Raw genomic sequence first — 21026 nt, forward strand, 5'->3', positions numbered from 1 at the left:
AATCTATTATTTTATGGTTAATGTGATTTTTTAATTTATTTTTATAATATATAATTAATCAAAAATGAGGTTGGATGTAAAAATTGTTTTCAAATCATTATTATTCATAATCATTAATTGCCATTTATATTAATCATATTAGGTAACTCTGTAGTTTTTATTTAAGGAAATAATACACGCTTATTATATTTTGGTTTTGGGTTAATATAATGTTCATTAGTAATTGAATTTTGGACCAACATTTTTTTCAATTGATTTTTAAGCTGTCACATAAGCTAGATTGTCATCCTAATTAAGTAACACCTAAGTATAATCTCTTTTTAATTAGTATAAATTTAAGGTTATAACTTTTTAAATGATCTCAAGTAATATATAGGGGATTATAATACTAACTATGTTGTGAAGAATGCATAAACTAAAGAAAACTGGATATCAATTTTACATTAAAACGGCATGATGTTGAAATATATGCTTGTACATAGAGGATATCAATTTTAAAATAAAACGGTGTGATGTTGAAATGTATTAGTGCTTGCTTGGAATCTATACATTTTTCAAACGAACACTGTTAATCGATAGAGTGTTACGAACTAAACCTGTCAAAAATTAATTATTCATTCGTTATTAATGTTGCTGGTTCAAAGAAAAACCAGAATTAAAATGCTAAATTTGGTAACCGGTTCAATGAACCGTGCGTGCGTCTGTTACATTACAATAAAATATAAGGTGGTTCTCGTTAGTTATTATTAGGTTGGTCCATGTAATGGCACAAAACGTAAATCTCTAGCAAAAAGAAGGGCATTTAATGATGACTCTGAGAAAAGCTGACAAGACTGACACGTCAGCTTTGTACTTTAAGTTGCAACTTAAAAAATGATTTCCTTTTAATATATAGGGGATTAAAGTTAGAGTTTTGTAAGTAAGAATTGTATAAGTGATTGTAAGAGAAACTATATCTCAAGATCAAAGTCTCAACTTGAAAATTCAAGGAACTATACACACTCAGTTGATTTATATTCACTTGATATTGATAAGATGATCTTCAATATAATTTTTTTTAAGTACTTGAATTCAGTTTTCTGATTTTAGGGTATGTTTGAGGTATGGCTGAGTTATATAAACGATACGACTGAGTTATCTAAACGACACGGCTGAGTTATATAAACATTTTCTGATTTTAGAATATGTTTGAGGTATGGCTGAGTTATATAAACGACACGACTGAGATATATAAACGACATGGCTGAGTTGTGTAAATATAGCATAAGTCAAATACAAAATACATAGGTGAGTTATGTTTCTTACATAGAAAACCAAAAATACAGGTTTTCTGCACCATTCCAATGATAACTCCTCCATGTCTCCAAGCTTCATTAAATTCCTCGGTGTCGTCTCTGCTGAATCCGTCACTTCTTTCCGTCTCCTCCATTCTCTTCTTGTTCAATTTTCTCTTTCACTCAGATCTGGAGAAAAAAAATTTAGATTATCCAAATATGGGTATCAAGTCACAAACAAACTTAAATGAATACATCCCACAATTGCTAATTTAGGTGTTTTTTGGAATGTATTTGCCTTTTCTACTCGGAATGCACATTTCTTATAGCTAGGTTTTTGGAGATTGGCGGGAAGTAACTCAGCCACAACTGCATATATAAATCAGCCGTAAAAGAAAAGTAACTCAGCCACAAACTCGAAAAACTCAGCAGAGAAGATGATTTCGGGCGATTGCAGCGAAGAAGATTTCGTAGAAACGCTTGCAGAGAAGACGATTACGGTGAAGACGTTATTAGAGAAGACAGTTCGAGAATTTCGAACGATAAACATCAATATCGACTCAAAAGATTAAGGTTTAAGCGTCGAACAATGAAACTTGTGATATTTTTTTTTCAACACATGAAGTTTAGTTACAAAGACAATTCATTGTCTTTCTTCTCTTTTGATCAAAATAATTACAATTATTAATGACGTGGATATAGTAATTAGTGACATGGATTTGTTGTTTAAAAATAGTCTCAATTAAAAAAAACTAACAAGGAGCCTTAGCTGTAATTTACTAAAGGTATACAAACATTCTAGTAATTTTTAAAAGATATATGTTATTTTAGTCATATCCCAACTTTTCCATAAGATCCTAGTAAATTTCTCTATAAAAAGCTTTCACAACAGAATGGTCTTGCTCCATCAAAGAATCACACATCTGACAACAAAATTGTGAAAGTTATTCATAGCACTCACATGAGAAGCTAATCTCTTTGATTTACTCCAGCTAAAAATATCTTTTCTCACAAACGCATCATTTCAACCTTGTTTTGTATATCGTCTCAAACAAGTAACAACATAAACAAAAAGTTTTATATTATACACTATTCTAATGCCAATTGCCATACTGATCAAACCAAGCTCGACAAAATCATCTCAATGATTTTCCTATCATCATTTTGGAAAATTGTTACCATGCGATTTATAAGGACATCTAGTTAGATACTTCTGTTTCATCATCTCTGTTATTGGGATGATATCTTTAATCTCTTCAGCATGACTGTGATAGACACTGGCCGTAATAAATAATTAATAGCGAATGTTGGTTTTGTCAATTTCTTCGTCAGGTCCAAAGTCTGCGTTTTTAATAAAGTAACTTGGTAAATAATGCCAAGGGGCTAAGGTATAGAGAGACGATAAGCTAGAATGTGCGTGGCGTTATCGACGTTTGCGTACTAGTTCCTTGTATAGAAAATTTCCATTTTTTTTTTTTTAACCAACTCGAGTTGGTCTAGTGGTACTTCAGGGAGCTTCGGCCCCGATACAGTCCCGGGTTCGATTCGCGTTGGCCACGAGGGGTTTTACATGGGCTGCCTCTCGCCCTCCAGACCACTTCGCGTAACCAGGGGCCCTTTAGGGAACGCTTAAAAATCCTGTAATGGCATGGGCTTAGGTCCGGGGGGCTAGTCGATCACGCAAAAGTGGTCGGATACTGGATTATCAAAAAAAAAAAAAAATTCCATTTTGGCTTGACAATTTCGTTTTTGTTCTCATTTATTGATTATGCTCAACGTGCTATTTTATTATCATTACCCAACGGTTTTGAATCTGTCAAGAGAGTTAAATTAACTTGTAGTTCAGCTACCACCAACCCCACTTGGGTCCGTTATTAAAAGTTAAAAATCATATTATTACTCTTTTTGTTAGTTAGTTATAAATAGACAAAACATTAACTTCTTTTATTTCTTTAATCCTAATTAGCTGCATACGTACTTTTAAATTTCATTTCTTTAAGCAAAAAAAAAACCTCTATCACACCAGAGGATACTTCTGTATAAATGGGTATAAGATCACTCCATTTTACACAACTCACAAGTTTATAACCATGACATCTATAGCAGAGAATCAAAACTTCAAAGTCCTCTTTTCATTCTTCTTATTGGTTTTATTCTTCTCCCATACTGTTTCCGTGTTCCCAAAATACATTGATCAGAAGAAACCCTGCAAACAATTTTCCTTCTACTACCACGACATAATCTACGATGGAGGCGACAATGCTGCAAATGCCACCTCAGCTGCGATCGTAAACCCTCCAGGATTAGGAAACTTCAAATTTGGAAAGTTAGTGATCTTCGACGACCCCATAACAATGGACAGGAACTACCTCTCAGAATATGTGGCTCGCGCACAAGGCTTCTATTTCTACGACAAGAAGTTGGGCGTCAATGCTTGGATCTGCTTGACGTTAGTGTTTAACTCGACGGAACACAACGGGACGTTGAACATAATGGGTGCAGACTTGATGAGGGAGCCGACAAGAGATATACCAGTCGTTGGTGGGACTGGTGACTTCTTTATGGCACGTGGGATCGCTACCGTTGAGACAGATGCGACTGAGGGGTTAAGGTACTTCCGTTTAAAGATGGATATTAAACTTTATGAATGTTACTAAATAATGTGTGTTCTGTTTGAAAACTGTGTGTGGCAAGAGATAACGTGTTTCTAATAAGTGTTGTAATTTTCTATTTATGTATTTTTGTCAAATCGCTTTTCTCTTGTTTTGTCGTTTTTTTCTGTTGTAATGTTTCCCCCATCATTAGATGCGTAATAAAAATGAAATGAAAATAAAATATCGAATAGAAATGTAACAAATAATTTAATCCGCTTGAAAAGAAGAAAATGCCATCTACGTACAGAAATGTAAAAGAACACTGGATTATTGGGGAAATGTAAAAGAACATTGTAAAAATGGATGAGTGACATTAAACACCATAAACCATTACCTGAGAGCTATTAAATGACCATAAACTCACCTTGTGAGACCATTATATACCCATCACCATCTCCTAAACTCAAGTCAGCCTTTACATGCTTCAAAACCACAACCAAATTGGGGTGTTCACCTCTTGAACAACACCCCCAATAAATGAGATAGATGGCATTATCAGCATCTCGACCAAGAGCCACTAGCATTTTGTTTCTCTCGTAAAAAAAACCATTGATTCCAATTAGCGGTATGCACGTCTCTCTCCATGATCTCCTAAAGACATCAAAACACACATCGAAGCAGTCGAACACATCCTCCCCTTGCTCATTTCTTATGGTCTGAACTTACCAAATAATTGATAATGGACTCGAGAATCTCAACATTATAGTCTCGGAGCCGACCAAACTGAGCATCATCTAGCAGCTTGGCATTGTGATCTAAAAACTGTGATTTTCCACCTCTCTTTCTTTTATTTTCATTGGCATGAATAGTCTGGTTCTTCCTTTATCTTATCAAGAACAACCTAGCTATCATAGGGACCTTAATCATCTTGTGTTCTCCATATGTACATTCTTGTACACTTTAACATAACATCTCTACTAACTCGAGCAGTAAATATTTTGTATCTACATTTTGACCAGTACAACTAAATCCACGCTTAGTTTTGTCATATCCATATTGCTTGATGTTGTACCCTGTCTTTAGAGCATAGTCGAGTACCCCTCTTTGAACGCGACTCCATTTTAGAACACTTGCCCCTCGAATAGGCTCCCATCACCTCTTCTAATTCGACAACGTTCTCTTAACTCTTTGTCTTTTAAGTTGCTCATCTTCCTCATCACCATCCATCATCTACATCGCTATATATCAGTCTCGCTTTCAAGGTAGATGTTATGCCGGATGGGAGGCTCGTCTGTGAATGCAACTACATCTTCTTGAACATGGAGAGCTCTATCTACTCTTCTTCGTCAGATCCGTCTATAAGCGAAGGAATCATGTTAACATGGACAAATATCCATCAATTTCGACTACAATCAACCCTAACCCTCTGAAAAGATGTCGATTTTTGAAGATTTATGTGCTGAATGCAGTTTTCTGGTTTTAAGTCCATAAGTGAAGGAATCATGTTAACATGGACAATTTTCGACTTCACGGATTTATGTGTTCGATTTCAGTTATCTTGTTTTAGGGTTTCGTTGTGGATGAAAGAATTGGGAATTTGTAGCTTATTGTATGCAGGCAAAACCATTAACAATTGGACTGAGGCTTGGATCCTCGACCCTTGCGTTGTAGCTGCTAAAGACGGTCCGGAGAAGGTCCACCCAAGCCCCGCCGTCTTTCTGGTTGCATTCCATGCCGCGTCTGTAGCGCACAAGATCGGTGGAGGATTCTCTGAAGGTCGATCCATGCATTCCTTCGGTTTGGGAGGTACCTTCGACTCTGATGTTCTTCCTTGCGCTTCCATCCTATCCTTTGCTAGTCTTAATCCTTTTAAAGCTATGTCTTCAGGAATGCTTCGTTTATTCTCAAAAACAAGAACGTTTCTTGCTGTCCAAAGGACCCAACAGATCCAGGGAAGAATATTTAGTGTAAAACCGGAGGGTGGTAGACAGACAGCTTTACGAAACTTGACAATAGCTTCTTTGAAGGTTGACTCCGCAGCTATGTGAACTGCTGAATGTAGAGGCACACACTGCCAAACTCTCTTCGCAAAGGGGCAGGTAAAGAACAAATGTGTGCTTGTTTCACGTTCATTACACATAAGGCACTGAGCAGCCCATCTTACACCTCGATTAATAGGTTTTCTCCAATAGGGATTGCCTTTTGCACTGCTGCCCAAAGGAAGGCTTTCATCTTTGGTGAGAATTTCCCTGCCCAAATATCTTTGATCCAATGAAATTCTCAGCTTGAATTGACTCTGATTTCTCTAACCAGGGAGTAGAAGCAGCAAAATACCCTGATTTTGTAGAGTAAACTCCAGAAGATGTCGCATGCCATATGTAAGAGTCCTCAGATCCTTGCATAGATGCTACTAGAACCCCATAAAAGTTGATTTTTGCCAACTGTCTTCTTTTTAGTGGTTCTTATTCATTTTAGCAATTAAATTTAATTGTAAAATCTAATTAAACTAAAGATAATGTTATTACAATTTTTAAGATACCCATACACCAATAAGAGTGCTCTTAGAGTATGTCCATTGTCCAACCTCATTCCATATTTCACTTTCAAAATAGAATTTGGAATAAAGGATATTTTATTTTAATTTATTAAAAAATAAGTTACTCCAACGGAATATCTTTATTTTTTTATTATATACTACATTTTTACTTTAAAATGAAATGGAGTGAAGTTGGAATAAAATCAAACTCTAGTATGAAATTATTCAAAGAAAAAATAGAGTTTTACATTAGAGATAATATAATTTTGGTTAATCGTGTTTTCGATTAGGCAACACTGGATAACGTTAAGTAGACAGTAAATCGTGTTTTCGATGGATATTGTCTGTGTGTTTCGGTATGGAACTTTTATTATATAAAAAGTATAATTCCAACTTTTAGATTTGGGTGGAAACTGGACTTGAACTTTTGGATTGGAGAAATATAAAACTGGTTTTAAAATATATATGAATTTGATGATATATAATAGTTTCAAAGAGAAATATAGCGTCACCCCAATTTCTTTTGTTGACCAAAAACTTGTGTCTACATCTCTTTATAGGTCTCCGGTCCCACGACCTTCAAGAAAGCGACGCCTCACATGCCCCTGCAACTGACGGATGATACTATCATCTGCCACACCCACACCGACGCAGCCTGGAGAAAAGACCATAAAGTATCCTCTACTGAAACTATTGTTTCGTCTCCTATCATGGCAGAGGCTTTGGCGATAAGAGAAGCTCTCCTGCATGTTTTCACTCTCCAATACAAATGTATCTTGCTTCGCTCAGATTCTCAAGGGCTGATCACAGCCATCAACTCGAATTTTCGATCGATATTTTGGGTTCACAAGGACTTTGACGTTACGAAAAAATGATTTGTCGGTTTGGGTTCACAATACTCATTGTATGGGTTACATTATTTCTCTGGCGTTTTAGACTAACTTAGTTCTCGTTTCCATGCAAAGAAATTTTTTTAGATAGAGAGACGGCTGAACTTTCAATATTCTTGTACCTGCAGAATTGAGCAGAGGAAGAAGCTACATACATACATGAAGAATCATCGGAGGAGTAACTTTGTGAGGTGACTTTTTTGAATTTTTGTTTACTTTGACGATAGCTTTGTTCCAGGATTTATTGTTTGCTTATATCTTCGTGGCTAATACAGGTTTGATACTCGGATTACGTAGAGATCATCAACCTTTCTATTTGTAAATGGAAAATTGAAGGCTTAAAGGAGGCTTAAAGGAACATGGAAAATCCTTAAAAAAAAAAATCCTTGAAGTATAGAGGAAGATTGTGCTGTTCGTCTGCCTTGTTGCTTTGGCTATTGATTCGTTGTCTTTCTTTATCTCTGTGATTGATTCTCATTGAGTCATAGATTCTGCTTTACTTTGGATAAAAGCCTGGAACATAAATGTTCGTGTTCTTCGTTCCTTTATCAACACCTTTTACGTGATTCACATCATTTTCATATTATAACCGTACTCATTGCTCCTCGTTCGAGATAGTCCTGCATTTTTATTGTTCTTTGTAACGTTATTATAGTTTTGAAGAAAAACAGAATGTTGCTTATAGATGTGCAACGCAATACAGTTCATGTAATAACTCTTACTATTTCTCAAGAAGATAGTGAAATGGGTTATGCTGCTAGCTCAATATATCCCTAGAAGCATCCGTCCGTATCTATCAAATTTTCAAACTAGTGACAAGAGCTTCTGGTACAATAGCCGAAAGAAAATGGGCTGGAGCTACTTTGAACCGTTTCCTCTACATGCTTCCGAGCCATGTAAGGACACAACAACCGTTGTTACAGTTATGATCATCTCTAGTTTTTTATATAATCATATGTGTCGCTGGTTAACTATGTTCGACTATTCATACATCCATCAAGCGTCTTCCTCTTTTCTAGTCACCTTTTTCAAATTTACAGAAGCAAACAATAACTCTATATGGGGTTCTTCGACTAAACATCCATTTATCAATCATCAAGCTTCCTCCTCTTTTCTTGCTACCTTCTCTGTTCTGTGAAATTTACGAAACAAAAAAATAACTCTGTATAGGTTTTTTGACTAAACATCCATCCATAACGCGTCCTCCTCGTTTCTAGTATTATATTCTATGAAATTTACAGCAATAATGAACGATAATATGACACAGTCCCATTTTGTAAGGAAAACGTGTCGTTCGACTAAACCTGAGTGACTGAGTCCAACAATCCCTCTCTCCTCTTTTCAAATTTTCCTTCTCTGTTCTATGAAATTTACAGAAATAATGCGAAGATATGATATACTCTATAAGCGATAATACGACCAGCCTTTGTTCTAAGTTGACAAAAAAAAGTTGAGAAAAAAAAGCACCACCAACTGTTCTTTACGTAATGGCTAAATCTTACTCATACGACGTCTTCCCTAGCTTCAGGGGAGCAGACGTCCGCAAAAGTTTCCTCAGCCACTTGATCAAAGAGTTTGATCAGAAGCATATCAATACTTTCAAAGACAACAAAATCGAGAGAAGCCAATCGCTCAAACCCACGCTTGAAAAGGCCATTAGGACTTCAAAGATTGCGGTCGTTGTGCTGTCCCAAAATTATGCTTCTTCAAGCTGGTGCCTTAATGAACTGCTGGAGATTATGTATTGCATGGAAGAGTTCCGTCAAATAGTGATACCGGTTTACTACGGTTTGGATCCTTCTCATGTGAGACACCAAACTGGAGACTTTGGAGAGATCTTTGAAAACACCTGCCACAACCAACCAGAGGAACTCAAAGTTCGATGGAGGGGAGCTTTATCTAATTTAGCTAATATCTTCGGATATCATTCAAAGAGCTGGTAGGATTTTATATAATCATTGGCTATGACTTTTAAGTTGTTTTAATAGTTTAATGTTTATATAATCATATAATATGCACAATTCTGCCATATGATTTTAAAGTTGTTTTAATAGTTTAATGTTTTGATTTGAAACTGAACTTAAGCGGATTTATAAATGTTTAGAAGATAAAATATACAAAATAAAATATTGAGTTGAACCTTGTTATTTGAGAAAAAGACAAAAATAGCATTAAATCAAGTTTTTGTTCCCAAACTAGCACTCAAGGTCAAAAGTCACAAAAATAGCACTTAATGTTTTATCAAAAGTCACAAACTTAGGGTTTAGAGTTAAAAGATGGGGTTTAGGATTTAGGGTTTAGAGTTAAAAGAAAAGTTAAAATTTTCAGAATAAAAAGTGCTATTTTGCTCATTTTAGTTTTTGAGATCTATTTTTGTGACAAAAACTTAAAAATGTCGGGTTTAGGGTTTAGAGTTTAAGGTTTAGGGTTTAGGGTTTAGAGTTGAAAAATAAGGTTTTGGGATAAGATTTCAAATTTTGAAAAATAAAAAAATTAAAATTTTCAAAGGATAAACTTAGAAATGTGCTATTTTGGTCATTTTAGTTTTAGAGTGTTATTTTTGTGATATAAACTTAGAATGGTGCTATTTTGGAGATTTGCCCTTGTTTTCGTTAAATTCGTATTATTGTTTTCACTCCACTTCTATAATCACCGGATCCTATCTAACAACAGTACCAATTTTTATATTATTCACTTATGCAATTACCATGTTATATCATATGTTTTCAAATTAAAACCATGAAAACGTTATAGAACCTATTCTTTGACATAATTTCTATTATAAATAACGAAAATGTAAATACTTAAACACATGAAATTTTATACTACTAGAGACAAATACATGCAGAGATTCTATAGTTTTTTATGGACAAAACAGAGATTCTAAAAGTTTTTTTATGTACATGTTCTATAAGGTATGATATGCAAAAGAAAGAGAGAGAAAAAAAGGTACCAATTTTGATGTTGTCCACATGTAAAATCACTACCACGTCATATCATATACTTCCTCTGTTTTATTTTAAACGATGTTTTCAGTTTTCTATGCAAAACTTGATGTTTTTTTTATATTTTAATGTATAATTTTTATTTGTGAATTAACTTTAGTTAATGAAAACAAAAATTAACAAAAGTTAACAATTTCTTAACTAGTGTGTAAACACGTTAACACCAAATAAATTGTAAGAGGGAGTATTTTCAGTTGAAAATCTTCTATTTTATTGTCTACCGTTTTTATAACCTATACCATTTTTACAATGTTCCACTCCAGTCTTCCATCTTCTACAATGAAGATTTTCTATACAAATATTTAACATAGTTTCTATCTCATTTCTATTACAAATGACAATCTTTTTACAAAAAACATAAACCCACAAAATTCTAAAATATCAGAGACAAATATGTGTAGAGATTATATAAGTTATGATATGTAAAAGATAAAAAATAATAACTTTTATATACTTCGATTTTATTATAAGACTTATTTGATTTGTTTAATTTTGAAAGTCACTTGTGTAATTTGAAAATCTATAGATTTACTAAAGATTAATAAATCTAAGAATCCATTAAAATATAAAAACCAATAAACTCCAATAAATATTTGATTTCATATATTAAAACTTAAAACATATTAAAGTATTGAAAATAATACAAATTGATATTTAAAACAAGAATATGATTATAATGTATATATCAAGAAAAATGTTGTATCATGTTCTTAAATGATATTTCTCTCTGACAGGGACAACGAAGCAAAAATGGTTGAAGAAATCGCCAACTATGTTTCGGATAAACTGCTTTTAACTTCATCTAAGGATTCTGAAGACATTGTTGGCATAGAAAACCATATGGCAGAACTGGAATCGCTGTTGGATTTTGAATCCGAAAAAGGGAGGATGGTTGGGATTATGGGTTCCTCGGGGATTGGAAAGACAACAATAGCAAGAGTTCTATTTAACCGACACTCTCATCGTTTCCAAGGCAGTGTTTTTGTCGATAAGGCTTTCGTATCTAGGAGTATGGAAATCTATGGAGGAGCCAATCCGTACGACTATAACATGAAGTTTCATTTACTAGAAAAATTTCTATCTGAAATTTTGGGGAAGGACCTAAAAAATTTTCATACGGGTGCAGTGGAAGAGAAGCTAAAAAACCACAAAGTTTTAATCTTTGTAGATGATTTGGAGAATCATTTCGTCTTAGATACCTTGGCAGGTGACATTAATTGGTTTGGACCAGGGAGTAGGATCATTGTGATTACAAAACATGAGCATATTTTAAGGGCCCACGGAATTGATCATTTCTATAAGGTACCTCTCCCATCTGATGGTCTTGCTCTTCAATTTTTTTGTCGAAATGCTTTTAGGCAGAACTCTCCACCAGGTGACTTTATGGAGCTTGCTTCTGAAAGTGCATTGCATGCCGGTAATCTTCCTTCGGGTCTTGTAGTTTTAGGGTCATATTTACGGGGTAGATACAAAAAGGAGTGGATAGATATGCTGATAATGTTCCGGAAAAGGCAATTTGGTAAAATTGAAGAGATACTTAAATTTCGCTACAATGGGTTAAATAACCAAAACGATGAAGCAATATTCCACCACTGTCGGAGCAGACTTTAGTATATAAGTACGGTCTACTAAAACCCCATCTAAGACGGCCTTGACTCTGTTACGAATGTGGTACAGTCAACCGAGCCCAGTAATTTCATGGATCTCAGAGGTGCTTCAAACTCGAGGTAACTACTCCTCAAAAACAAAGAACAATCAGGACCGAGTCAAGACAAGGTCGAGCCAGTCAAGTAATGGTCTGTGATCCGAGCCAGTCAAGTAATGGTCCGTGATCTGAGGAATTAGATACATGTGCATCATAGATAAACAGAGTAGTTGGGCCCTATTAGAGGTATAAAAGTGACAAGCCAAACTCAGGATAAGATCCCTATATTTTTCACTTTAAAACGCATATATTAGACGCTTTAAAACTATTTTGCATGTACGATTGATCCATTATCAACTTTGTATTCGTTCATTTTATTTCAGTTAAATTCTAGTTTGACGATACTATCTTACTATAAAGTTCTATTTCTAGAAAGTATTTCTCTTGTTTCCCTAAATCTATACAATTAGTCTAATGTGATTTTTAGCTCCCACAGATACATTGCATTTTCAATATCTTCAATATTTCATCTCTGGATGTCATGCATTTGGTTCCGACTAGCTTCTTTTGGATAATAAGGATTGAAATCTTTGGCTATTTTATGTGGTTTAAGTCGAAAGCAGAAGCAAAGCTTCAGGAAGACGAAGAATTTTACTTTAACTTCTTTGGTATTTTTGGCTTAGTTTCTTACGAGTAAACAAGAACATTTATACAAGAAAGCTTAAGCCCTAGTTCATTATGAGGTGGCACCTTCTTCACTGTTCAATTCCATCAAGGGTTGAGAAATCGATTGCTTAACATTTATACACACTGAGAAAACTGTTGAAGTGATCCGACTTCTGAAAATTCCATTTGAAAAACACTAAATTCTTTGATATTCCTAAAAATAATTACTATTTATAAAGACTAATTTTTTCTTTCCATTCATTTCATTTCTTTTGTTGCAGAAGAAAAAAGAATACATTTGTTTTTTTATTAAATTTGATAAGGAGAAATCATCTCTTTTTGTCTTACAATTTTATTCCTATTTGTTTCTGGAGTTGCTGTAACGGTTACGAGTTAGACTTTTAGTGTCTCAATCATACAGTTCCAACGGACTGTGTTGAACTGTCTTTGATATCTATTTTCAATTATGTTATTGTTAAGTAGTATTTCTTTTTCTATATATCAGACCGCCAAAGTCATGTGAACTCGTGCGTAGACCCAAGACAAAATAAATGATAACAACTCGAACGAAATCTAGCGGGTCATCCTCATACATCACGGCCCATAAGACATTGTTTATCCCGCGGACACGAATTATCTCACTCGCGAGCACAGACCATACATACAGATACAGTCCACCCTCATTGTCACCGACATCTAGCGTCCGCGTCAGTGACTCCAGTTCTGCTTAGTCGCTCTCACACGTAACATACACTTACTGATCACGTGCAGCACGTGAAAAAGGCAAGAGACGCGCCTAGACTAACCTTTAAGGATGTCCTCGAGCCTCGAGCCACATCGAATCCCCAAAATATTCCTGCAGAAGGTTCTTCGGTTCTTAGCCGCACGCGCTTTCATGCTCCCAATAATTTAGCGCGTACACTACATATTTCTCCAGAGGAGCGTTTCCGTGTAATACAAAGCTTGAAACATATAAATCGGATGCCTAATTTTGATGGAAAACTTGAGTTTTATTATTTTGACAGAATTTCAATTGATAAAATAAATAAATTTAAGTGACCAAAATAATTTTCTTACCTCAAGTAGAACAAACATCATTATTTGTGTAGGATTAAAAACTTTGAGTTTAATATAATAAACTAAGTTTGTTATATTTTATAATTTATATAATACCTACCTGTTAAAAAATTTAAAACAATTTTTGAAAAATGTTATTTTCATATATTCGATAATTTAGAAACTATGTATTTTTTATTTTTATTTTAGAACTAAAGTTAACTAATGTTTATTAATAATATTTTATGAACAGTTTTTAATTTAATTAATCACTAGATCACGATCCGCGCAACCGCGCGGATTTTTGTTTTCATTTATTTTTATATAAATATTTTGTTTTCAATTCTAAATTGGTATATATTATAATATATATGTGTCTATCAATTTTTAAAACATAATAAGTTTACGGTATATTTTTTCATTGAATAGATTGTTTCAAACTTTCACAAGTATTTGTATCTTCTTCTATATATATATTTTCGGATTATTATTTTATTATTAAAATCATAATTATATATATAAAGATTAGTAAAATATTGTTTTATTATCATATTCAAAAATATTGTAACATTTCACAAATTTAGAAAGTTTTTTAAAAATTAAACTTTTCGCTTCATAAATTTATATTATCAAGTAAATAATTAAAAATTTAGTTTTTGTTTATCTTTAAAATAAACTATATAGTTTAAAATTTGTTTTCATTGGTTTAAGGTAGTAAAGATTAATCATTGTTAGATAATATGATTTTTGTTATTTAAAAAAAATCTTTATAATTTTAAAAGTTAAGATCGACAAATATTTAAATAATTAACATATAGAGGTATAGTATTACAACATTAAATTATATCTATTTAATTTATACTATATATAAATCCAATGGATCATCTATTGTTTAAATCCAATTATTGATAGCCCAATAAAAATTTCTGGTAGGTCTAAAATTTAAATGATAAGATTAGAGATTAAATGTAAGAGGACTTTGTAGGAATAGGTCCATTATGTCTATATTTTAAAAAATCACACATTAATCAAGGTTATGACTTCTGTTTTAATATATAAGAGAAGTACACAATATGAATTAAAAAAAAATTATAAGATTTTCGCAATTGTTATCAGTTTTCCGGTAGGACACTGGGGATGGACCTCGGCTCCGGATCCCTTGTTTGATGATGTTTCATCCAAGTGTATGATCCATTTTTCGCTATAGAAGATAAGGTATTTCTCCAGCTTAAGCAATAATTTGATTATGAAGTCGACCAATACTTGTGATTTGGTAGTGATCGACTTTTATAGCCATGTCGTGTTCGTTGAGTTCTGTTGTCCATTTTGATAGACTTTCAGAGAGATTTTTGTTTTGCAACACACAATAAGTACTCCACCAAGCACACCACTTTCATCTTCTCTCAAACATGCCTACAACAGCCTTTGGTCATCAACCAACTCTCGACCATACACATCTGGAATGGTATCCGACCATAAGAAAGACCGGTCAGGACATTACTAACTATTTTTTCTTAAATTTAGGCCGAATCAACTTTGATCAGACCTTACGAGAATTTTCTCGACCAAAATTCATCCATTGATCAGGAAGGTCATTACATGCAGTGTCTGTGGGCTTAGGTTCTCGAAAGCAACTCTAAAATTTTCGTTTATCACCTGGATAACAATGTTGGACAGATTATTAACAAGGGACAGCGTTTTGAAATGGAACATCGGTGTAGATGAAACTTGCGTCCTCTGTCAGAATGCATTTGAGATTTGCAGCAATATATTCTTTGAATTGTTCCTTTTAACATCACTCTAGAAATTTTGTAAAGCTCCTATTCAACTCACTGAGACACTTTTGAGAAGTGCATCACAGATGAAAGCAACATTAGATGGCCGCAAAACAAAACTACATTACTGACAGCAGAATGTGTAACTTTTCAACATGGGCTGCATTTGTAAGCTCAAGATTTTTACATATGTTAAAGTTATCTAGGCTAAATACAACTATTCAATTAAGGTGTTGTATACAACTTTGCTATATATTATTTCTGATGTATTTCGAAACTATTTGTCTTTTAAATATTATATTTTCATTGTTTATGGAAGTAGTATATTATTGGGGAACCACGTTTAATTTGTGTTTTACTTTATATTAAAATAATATTAAGACATTATTTTCACATATGATACTAAAGCGATATATGTTACAACAACAAGTATATCGTACTAAATTTCTTACAAGTAATTGTAGTCGGATGCGACTAGTTTTCTGCTATAGGAAACTTCAATCTCTATATTTAGTAAAAAAAGTTACGATCATCGCTGGTGACGATTGAAAATGTGTCCCCGAGAACCACCACCGACTAATGGTACTAATTTTTTATAATATCCAAAAACATAAATGGAACTCTACTCTATTTATTCAGACCAGTCATTTCAATATCGAGTACCTAATTAGTTGTAAAGGACGAAAATAGTAATAAGTTTTTGTTTTGTATAAATTGAAGTCCAAAGGAATCGAAAGGAGAAGCCACATTGCGAGGAAGTCCCGCTTGCTAAGGCCCTCGTCTCCACCGACACACTTTTAGAGAATTTTATAAGAAAATATTTCCACTCGGAAGAGAGTAGAGTAACAAAATAGCGAAATCTGAGACTTTTATGTCAGATCCGAATTCGATCCGAAATTCGATCCGGATCAGATCCGAAAATCCGGATATCCGGAGGGGCCGAATCCGGATCCAGATAGTAAAATGTTGTATCCGTCAAAGCCGGATCCGGATATCTTGATTTTTTAGTCCAGATATCCGGATCCGTAAGTTTTATTAATAACTATTTCAAAAATAGTAATATCTATATAAAAAAACTAACTTTATTTAATATATTTTCATTTTTATAATAGTTTATGTAAATTTTATGTAAATTTTGTAATATTATACATAGAAATAACTAAAAACATTATATTTTTTTCATTTTTAAATTATTTTTAATATTTTATATATATTAATATTAATATTTTTAAGTTTATTTATTTTAAGGATACAAATCCGGATCCGGATATCCGGTGGATATTACAATTTTTAGAAGGATATCCGACATCCGGATATCCGAAAACCTCAGATCCGGATAAGGATATTAAAATTATGGATCCGCCGGATAAGGATCTTGATTCGGATACCCTAAAATTGTCCGGATATCCGATCCGTCCGAGGCCTACCTCACGGATGAAATAAATAGTGTTTTCAACGGTAAACAATATTTATAAATTCAGATTAAAAAAATCAAGACCTTTTCATGGCGTTTAAAATTTTCATAATTTTACCAATCATACTGTGTACGAAGTGATATTGATCACAAATTTGATGCTTTCATCAATATATAGCTGACATTTATATTTGGAATTTGGATACATCATGGTTTCATGTGTAACCGGCTCCAAATTAAAACATACGAGAAAACTAAACGACAGTTAAAAAAAAAGAAACCCTCAAAGCTAGATTAATTACAAAAGAGCCACCAAAAGTCCAAAAGTAACTCACTTTCAGTCATCATCAACACCGACCTCGGCATCGCCACCACTATCCGGCGTAAATGGCTCCGACAATTTCGTAGAATTCCGACAAAACCCATTCCCTTGTTTCTCCCCTTTTTCCGCCGCCACAACAAAATGCCCTAACTCTCCGACGACCTCAATCAGATTCTCCTCACATAAAAACTCCTCACTGTACACTCTCTCAAGCTTCCTCCCAAACTCATGCACAAAAACATCCGTCGTCTTCTTCTTCTTCTTCTTGCCGGAATCTTTACTCTTCGCCAAAACCGCCGAAGTAAAAATCGGAGCCATCCTTCCCGGGGAATCTCCGGCGTAGCCACGTGGCCCATCGATTAAAATCACATCCCACTCGATCTCGTACACAAAGTTGGGTAAATCGTTGATGCCCAATTTACAATCCGAGAACAAAAGATTCTGAACCGGTCGACATTCGGGTCGGGTTTTATAATAACCCAAAAGCTTACCGGCTTGAGAGACTTTGGTCGAGTAAACGACGTCGTAAGCCTCAACTCCCGGATTGTTCTGCTCGAATTTGGAAACGGCGTAAGAGTTTTCGTCGACGAAGACGGTACGGCCTTTGAGATTTGCAGATCTCCAGAGGAGAGACTCGTGGGAGAGGCCGAAGACGAGGAGGTTGCAGGCGGGGCCTTTGGAGTTAATGACGGTGGAGACGGCGGAGAGTTCGGGGAGAGACATTGAGGTGTTTGGTGGTGTTGAGGAGGTGTAGTGGAGAAGTGCGGCGAGGATCGGTGGTGAGAGGGAGGAGGAGGACGGTGAAGATGAGGAGAGGGAGTGGGAGGTTGTTGCGGCGGAGTGGAGTGAGGATGAGAAGAGAGTGAGAGAGAAGAGGAAGGTGAAGAAAGATAGGAAGAAGATGAATAAGAGGCGGTGGTAATTCGCGGCGGCGAGGGCGGAAGCTGATTTTGAGGGTAAGGGAGCGTGGTGGTGGAAGAGGATCAAATTAGTATTTCCATTGTTCTTCATTTTCGGACTTTTTTATTTGGAAAAAAAGAAAAAGAAAGAAAGAGAGAACAAAGACGAAATGTGTTGGTGGTCTCTTTGAGGAACGGCTTTATAAACAAAGGAAAATAAATTTGTTTGTTTTACTGAACCGGTAATTACTAAAGACCCGAAACGGATGTCGTTGTCAGCTTTTACTTTTGTTTTATAATGATCAGATTTCGAAATTTCGAAATTTGATGTTAAATCAAGCATTTAATCATCTTTTGAGGTATATCACACAAAACATATTCTCAATCCCGTACACATAATAATATCACATTTAACTAGAACCTATCATTACATAACAGATACATTTTGGCTGTTTTACTATGCTCCTTTAAATTATGTCAACTTTTGATGAATTTTGATTTTTTGAATTACCTATACTAATTTAACTGTAGTTACATAGTATATTCTAAATAGCATTGCTTTGTCTTATGTCTGAATTTGATACATGGCAATCATTTGTCTTATACTGTTACTTAAACTATGTCAAATCTGATTTCTGGTATTAGTTTTGAACATAGACTAAAGAAAACATATTAATTCTTCAAATTATATCAAATACAATGACCTATCATTAAATATGTTTCTTAATATGCTTATCCTACCAATAGAATGGAAAAGGTAATATATATATAGTTTCACGTGGTTTGTCATGGCTCCATTATAGTGAACAATTTATAACGATTACTCTACCATGTACTATTTTCGTGAGCAACATAGGTAGTCTGATGCGTAGTCCGCGTGCTAGCCTATCCACATTTGTATTCTATGCTTGTAAGACATAGATGATCGCTATATCTGTGAAATTCTCTTTCAGAATACGTATGTCTTCCGAATAAACTGCAAATGCAGGTTTGGTTCCGAAACCATCTTCGAAATAGTTCTATGATTTATTTTTTCTATATACATATATTCATGATGAATGTACTTGCACTATATTCATGATAAATAGTTTTCAGAAGTATCTGGTACCATGATGAATAGTCTATTCCATGTTTAAAAATTGTTAGATGATAATTAGACATTTTAAAAAAAAAATTAGTGTGTAGATGTTGTTTAAACTGGTTTTTTGAAAAATATTTTTTTTTAAAGATCGTTTAATTTATAACAGATTTATTTTTTAAACCGATGATTTTCATAACATTGGTGATATTTGTAGGCACTAAAGTTAACTTCTAAACTTTTGGCAATCAATAGTTCGCAGAAACTACATATGATTAAAACCAGATTTAAAACTCTTAACCAGTAGAACAAGAGAACTCGACAACCGTGATTAAGTTAATTATTAAAACTTGGTAGGTTCATTGTATAACTTTAGTAAACTGGAAACTTAAGTTGCAACAATACTTATTTTTATTTAGTTTGATAGCACATGAACATTAACTGAATAACAATATTTTTGTTTACAAAAGATACTATTTTGTTTTTCATTTTTACTTAAGAGGAACAGTAAAACTACAAAGAATCTATATTTAAAGAAATTTTACTAAACTGACACAAACTTATTCTTTTATTACTAGAATAATTTATATGCTGTAAATATTATTATATAGTTTTATAGTCCAAAATACTCTCATAATTATAACAAAAAAATGAATTACAAAAATGTCATTTAAATGCTGTGACACATCATTATTGGAAAAAAAATTTTAACAATAAAATATCTGTCGTAATTGAAGTCTATTTATTAAACATGTGAAAACATTTTTCAAAAATGTGGTGCTAAACTTTTGTGTGAACAACATATCTTTTTTCTCAAACAGAGTTTACTATTTCAAAAAATTGAATTACAAAAATGTTAGCAAAATGTTATGATACATCATTGTTGGCATATTTTTTTTTAACAATAAAATATCTATCATATCTTAAGTCTATTTGTTAAACAGGTGTTTAGAAGAAAATCTGTCACAACTTACAAGCGTTTGCCTGACTTTCTGTGAGCAACATATCTTTTCCTCCAGCAGAGTTTACAATCCCACTTTTATTGAAAACAGATTTATCTGGATCAGTTAGCCAACTGAGGTAGCAGATTTTAAAATTTTGGCCAATTTTTTTCGAGCTAGTTAGATTTTTGGGTCATATTTAACTTTCTATATAGTCAAAGATGATATATATTTTTGGCAGATTTGTATAAATGATTTTAATTTTTAGTAGTTGTACTTATTTAGTGGCACATGTTTCAAATTAGCCATTTCAGAATAAATTTTTTAGGTAAATATTTATTACTACTAGATTGCCATACACTTTGGTAGTAGATTTGTTCTATAGGATGGCAGACTCTTAACCGCAATTATAGGGTTAGCGTAAGCCAAAATTTAACTGAATTAAACTGAATTCTGATATATATCAAATTTGAACGAAAACTAGATTAAGACCCGCGTTTGCGATATGATGATCATTATATATAAATTATTTTATGTATTATATATTTTTACATATTTTGAAATAATAAATATATATTGAATAATTAAAAGTCAGTAACTATTACATATATAATTAAATTGGTGTGAACATATAGATAAATTTTATTAATCCAAAAAATATTTTTTTTCTATTTGAAAGGATATATAATTATATTTAAATGATATTAACATACATAGTATACTTTTAATATTAATTTCTATTATTTTATGCTTTTTACTTATATGGTTTTTTGATCATTTGTATCATTTATAGCAAAAACTTTTTTATTACTTATAACAAAATTTTCATTGTGGGATTAATAGTTTTAGTAATTTATATTTTTTTAAAAAAATAATTTGTCAATGTTTGTTCAAAGATTTTATCAAAAAAAATTGTTTTAAGTAAATTTCG

General features: G+C 33.3%; 3 protein-coding genes across 3 annotated transcripts; 2 read left to right on the forward strand and 1 right to left on the reverse strand.

Moving 5' to 3' along the window:
* The first annotated feature begins 3364 nt into the window (after nt 1-3364).
* On the forward strand, nt 3365-4005 carry LOC106333746 (dirigent protein 6-like). The gene has a single exon (XM_013772159.1). It carries the CDS (start codon nt 3365-3367, stop codon nt 3929-3931), a length of 567 nt encoding a protein of 188 aa, XP_013627613.1. The 3' UTR covers nt 3932-4005.
* A 4776-nt stretch (nt 4006-8781) lies between these two features.
* Nucleotides 8782-11910, forward strand: LOC106330405 (disease resistance protein RPS6-like). Its single transcript, XM_013768876.1, has 2 exons — nt 8782-9233; nt 11034-11910. The coding sequence occupies exons 1-2, from the start codon at nt 8782-8784 to the stop codon at nt 11908-11910; spliced, it is 1329 nt and encodes a 442-aa protein (XP_013624330.1).
* Nucleotides 11911-16984: 5074 nt separating this feature from the next.
* On the reverse strand, nt 16985-18260 carry LOC106331499 (protein IRX15-LIKE-like). Its single transcript, XM_013769875.1, has one exon. The coding sequence runs from the start codon at nt 18186-18188 to the stop codon at nt 17193-17195; it is 996 nt and encodes a 331-aa protein (XP_013625329.1). The 5' UTR covers nt 18189-18260; the 3' UTR covers nt 16985-17192.
* Nucleotides 18261-21026: the final 2766 nt, after the last annotated feature.

This window comes from Brassica oleracea, chromosome C3, assembly GCF_000695525.1.
Source record: "Brassica oleracea var. oleracea cultivar TO1000 chromosome C3, BOL, whole genome shotgun sequence".
In the NCBI taxonomy this organism is placed as follows: domain Eukaryota; kingdom Viridiplantae; phylum Streptophyta; class Magnoliopsida; order Brassicales; family Brassicaceae; genus Brassica; species Brassica oleracea.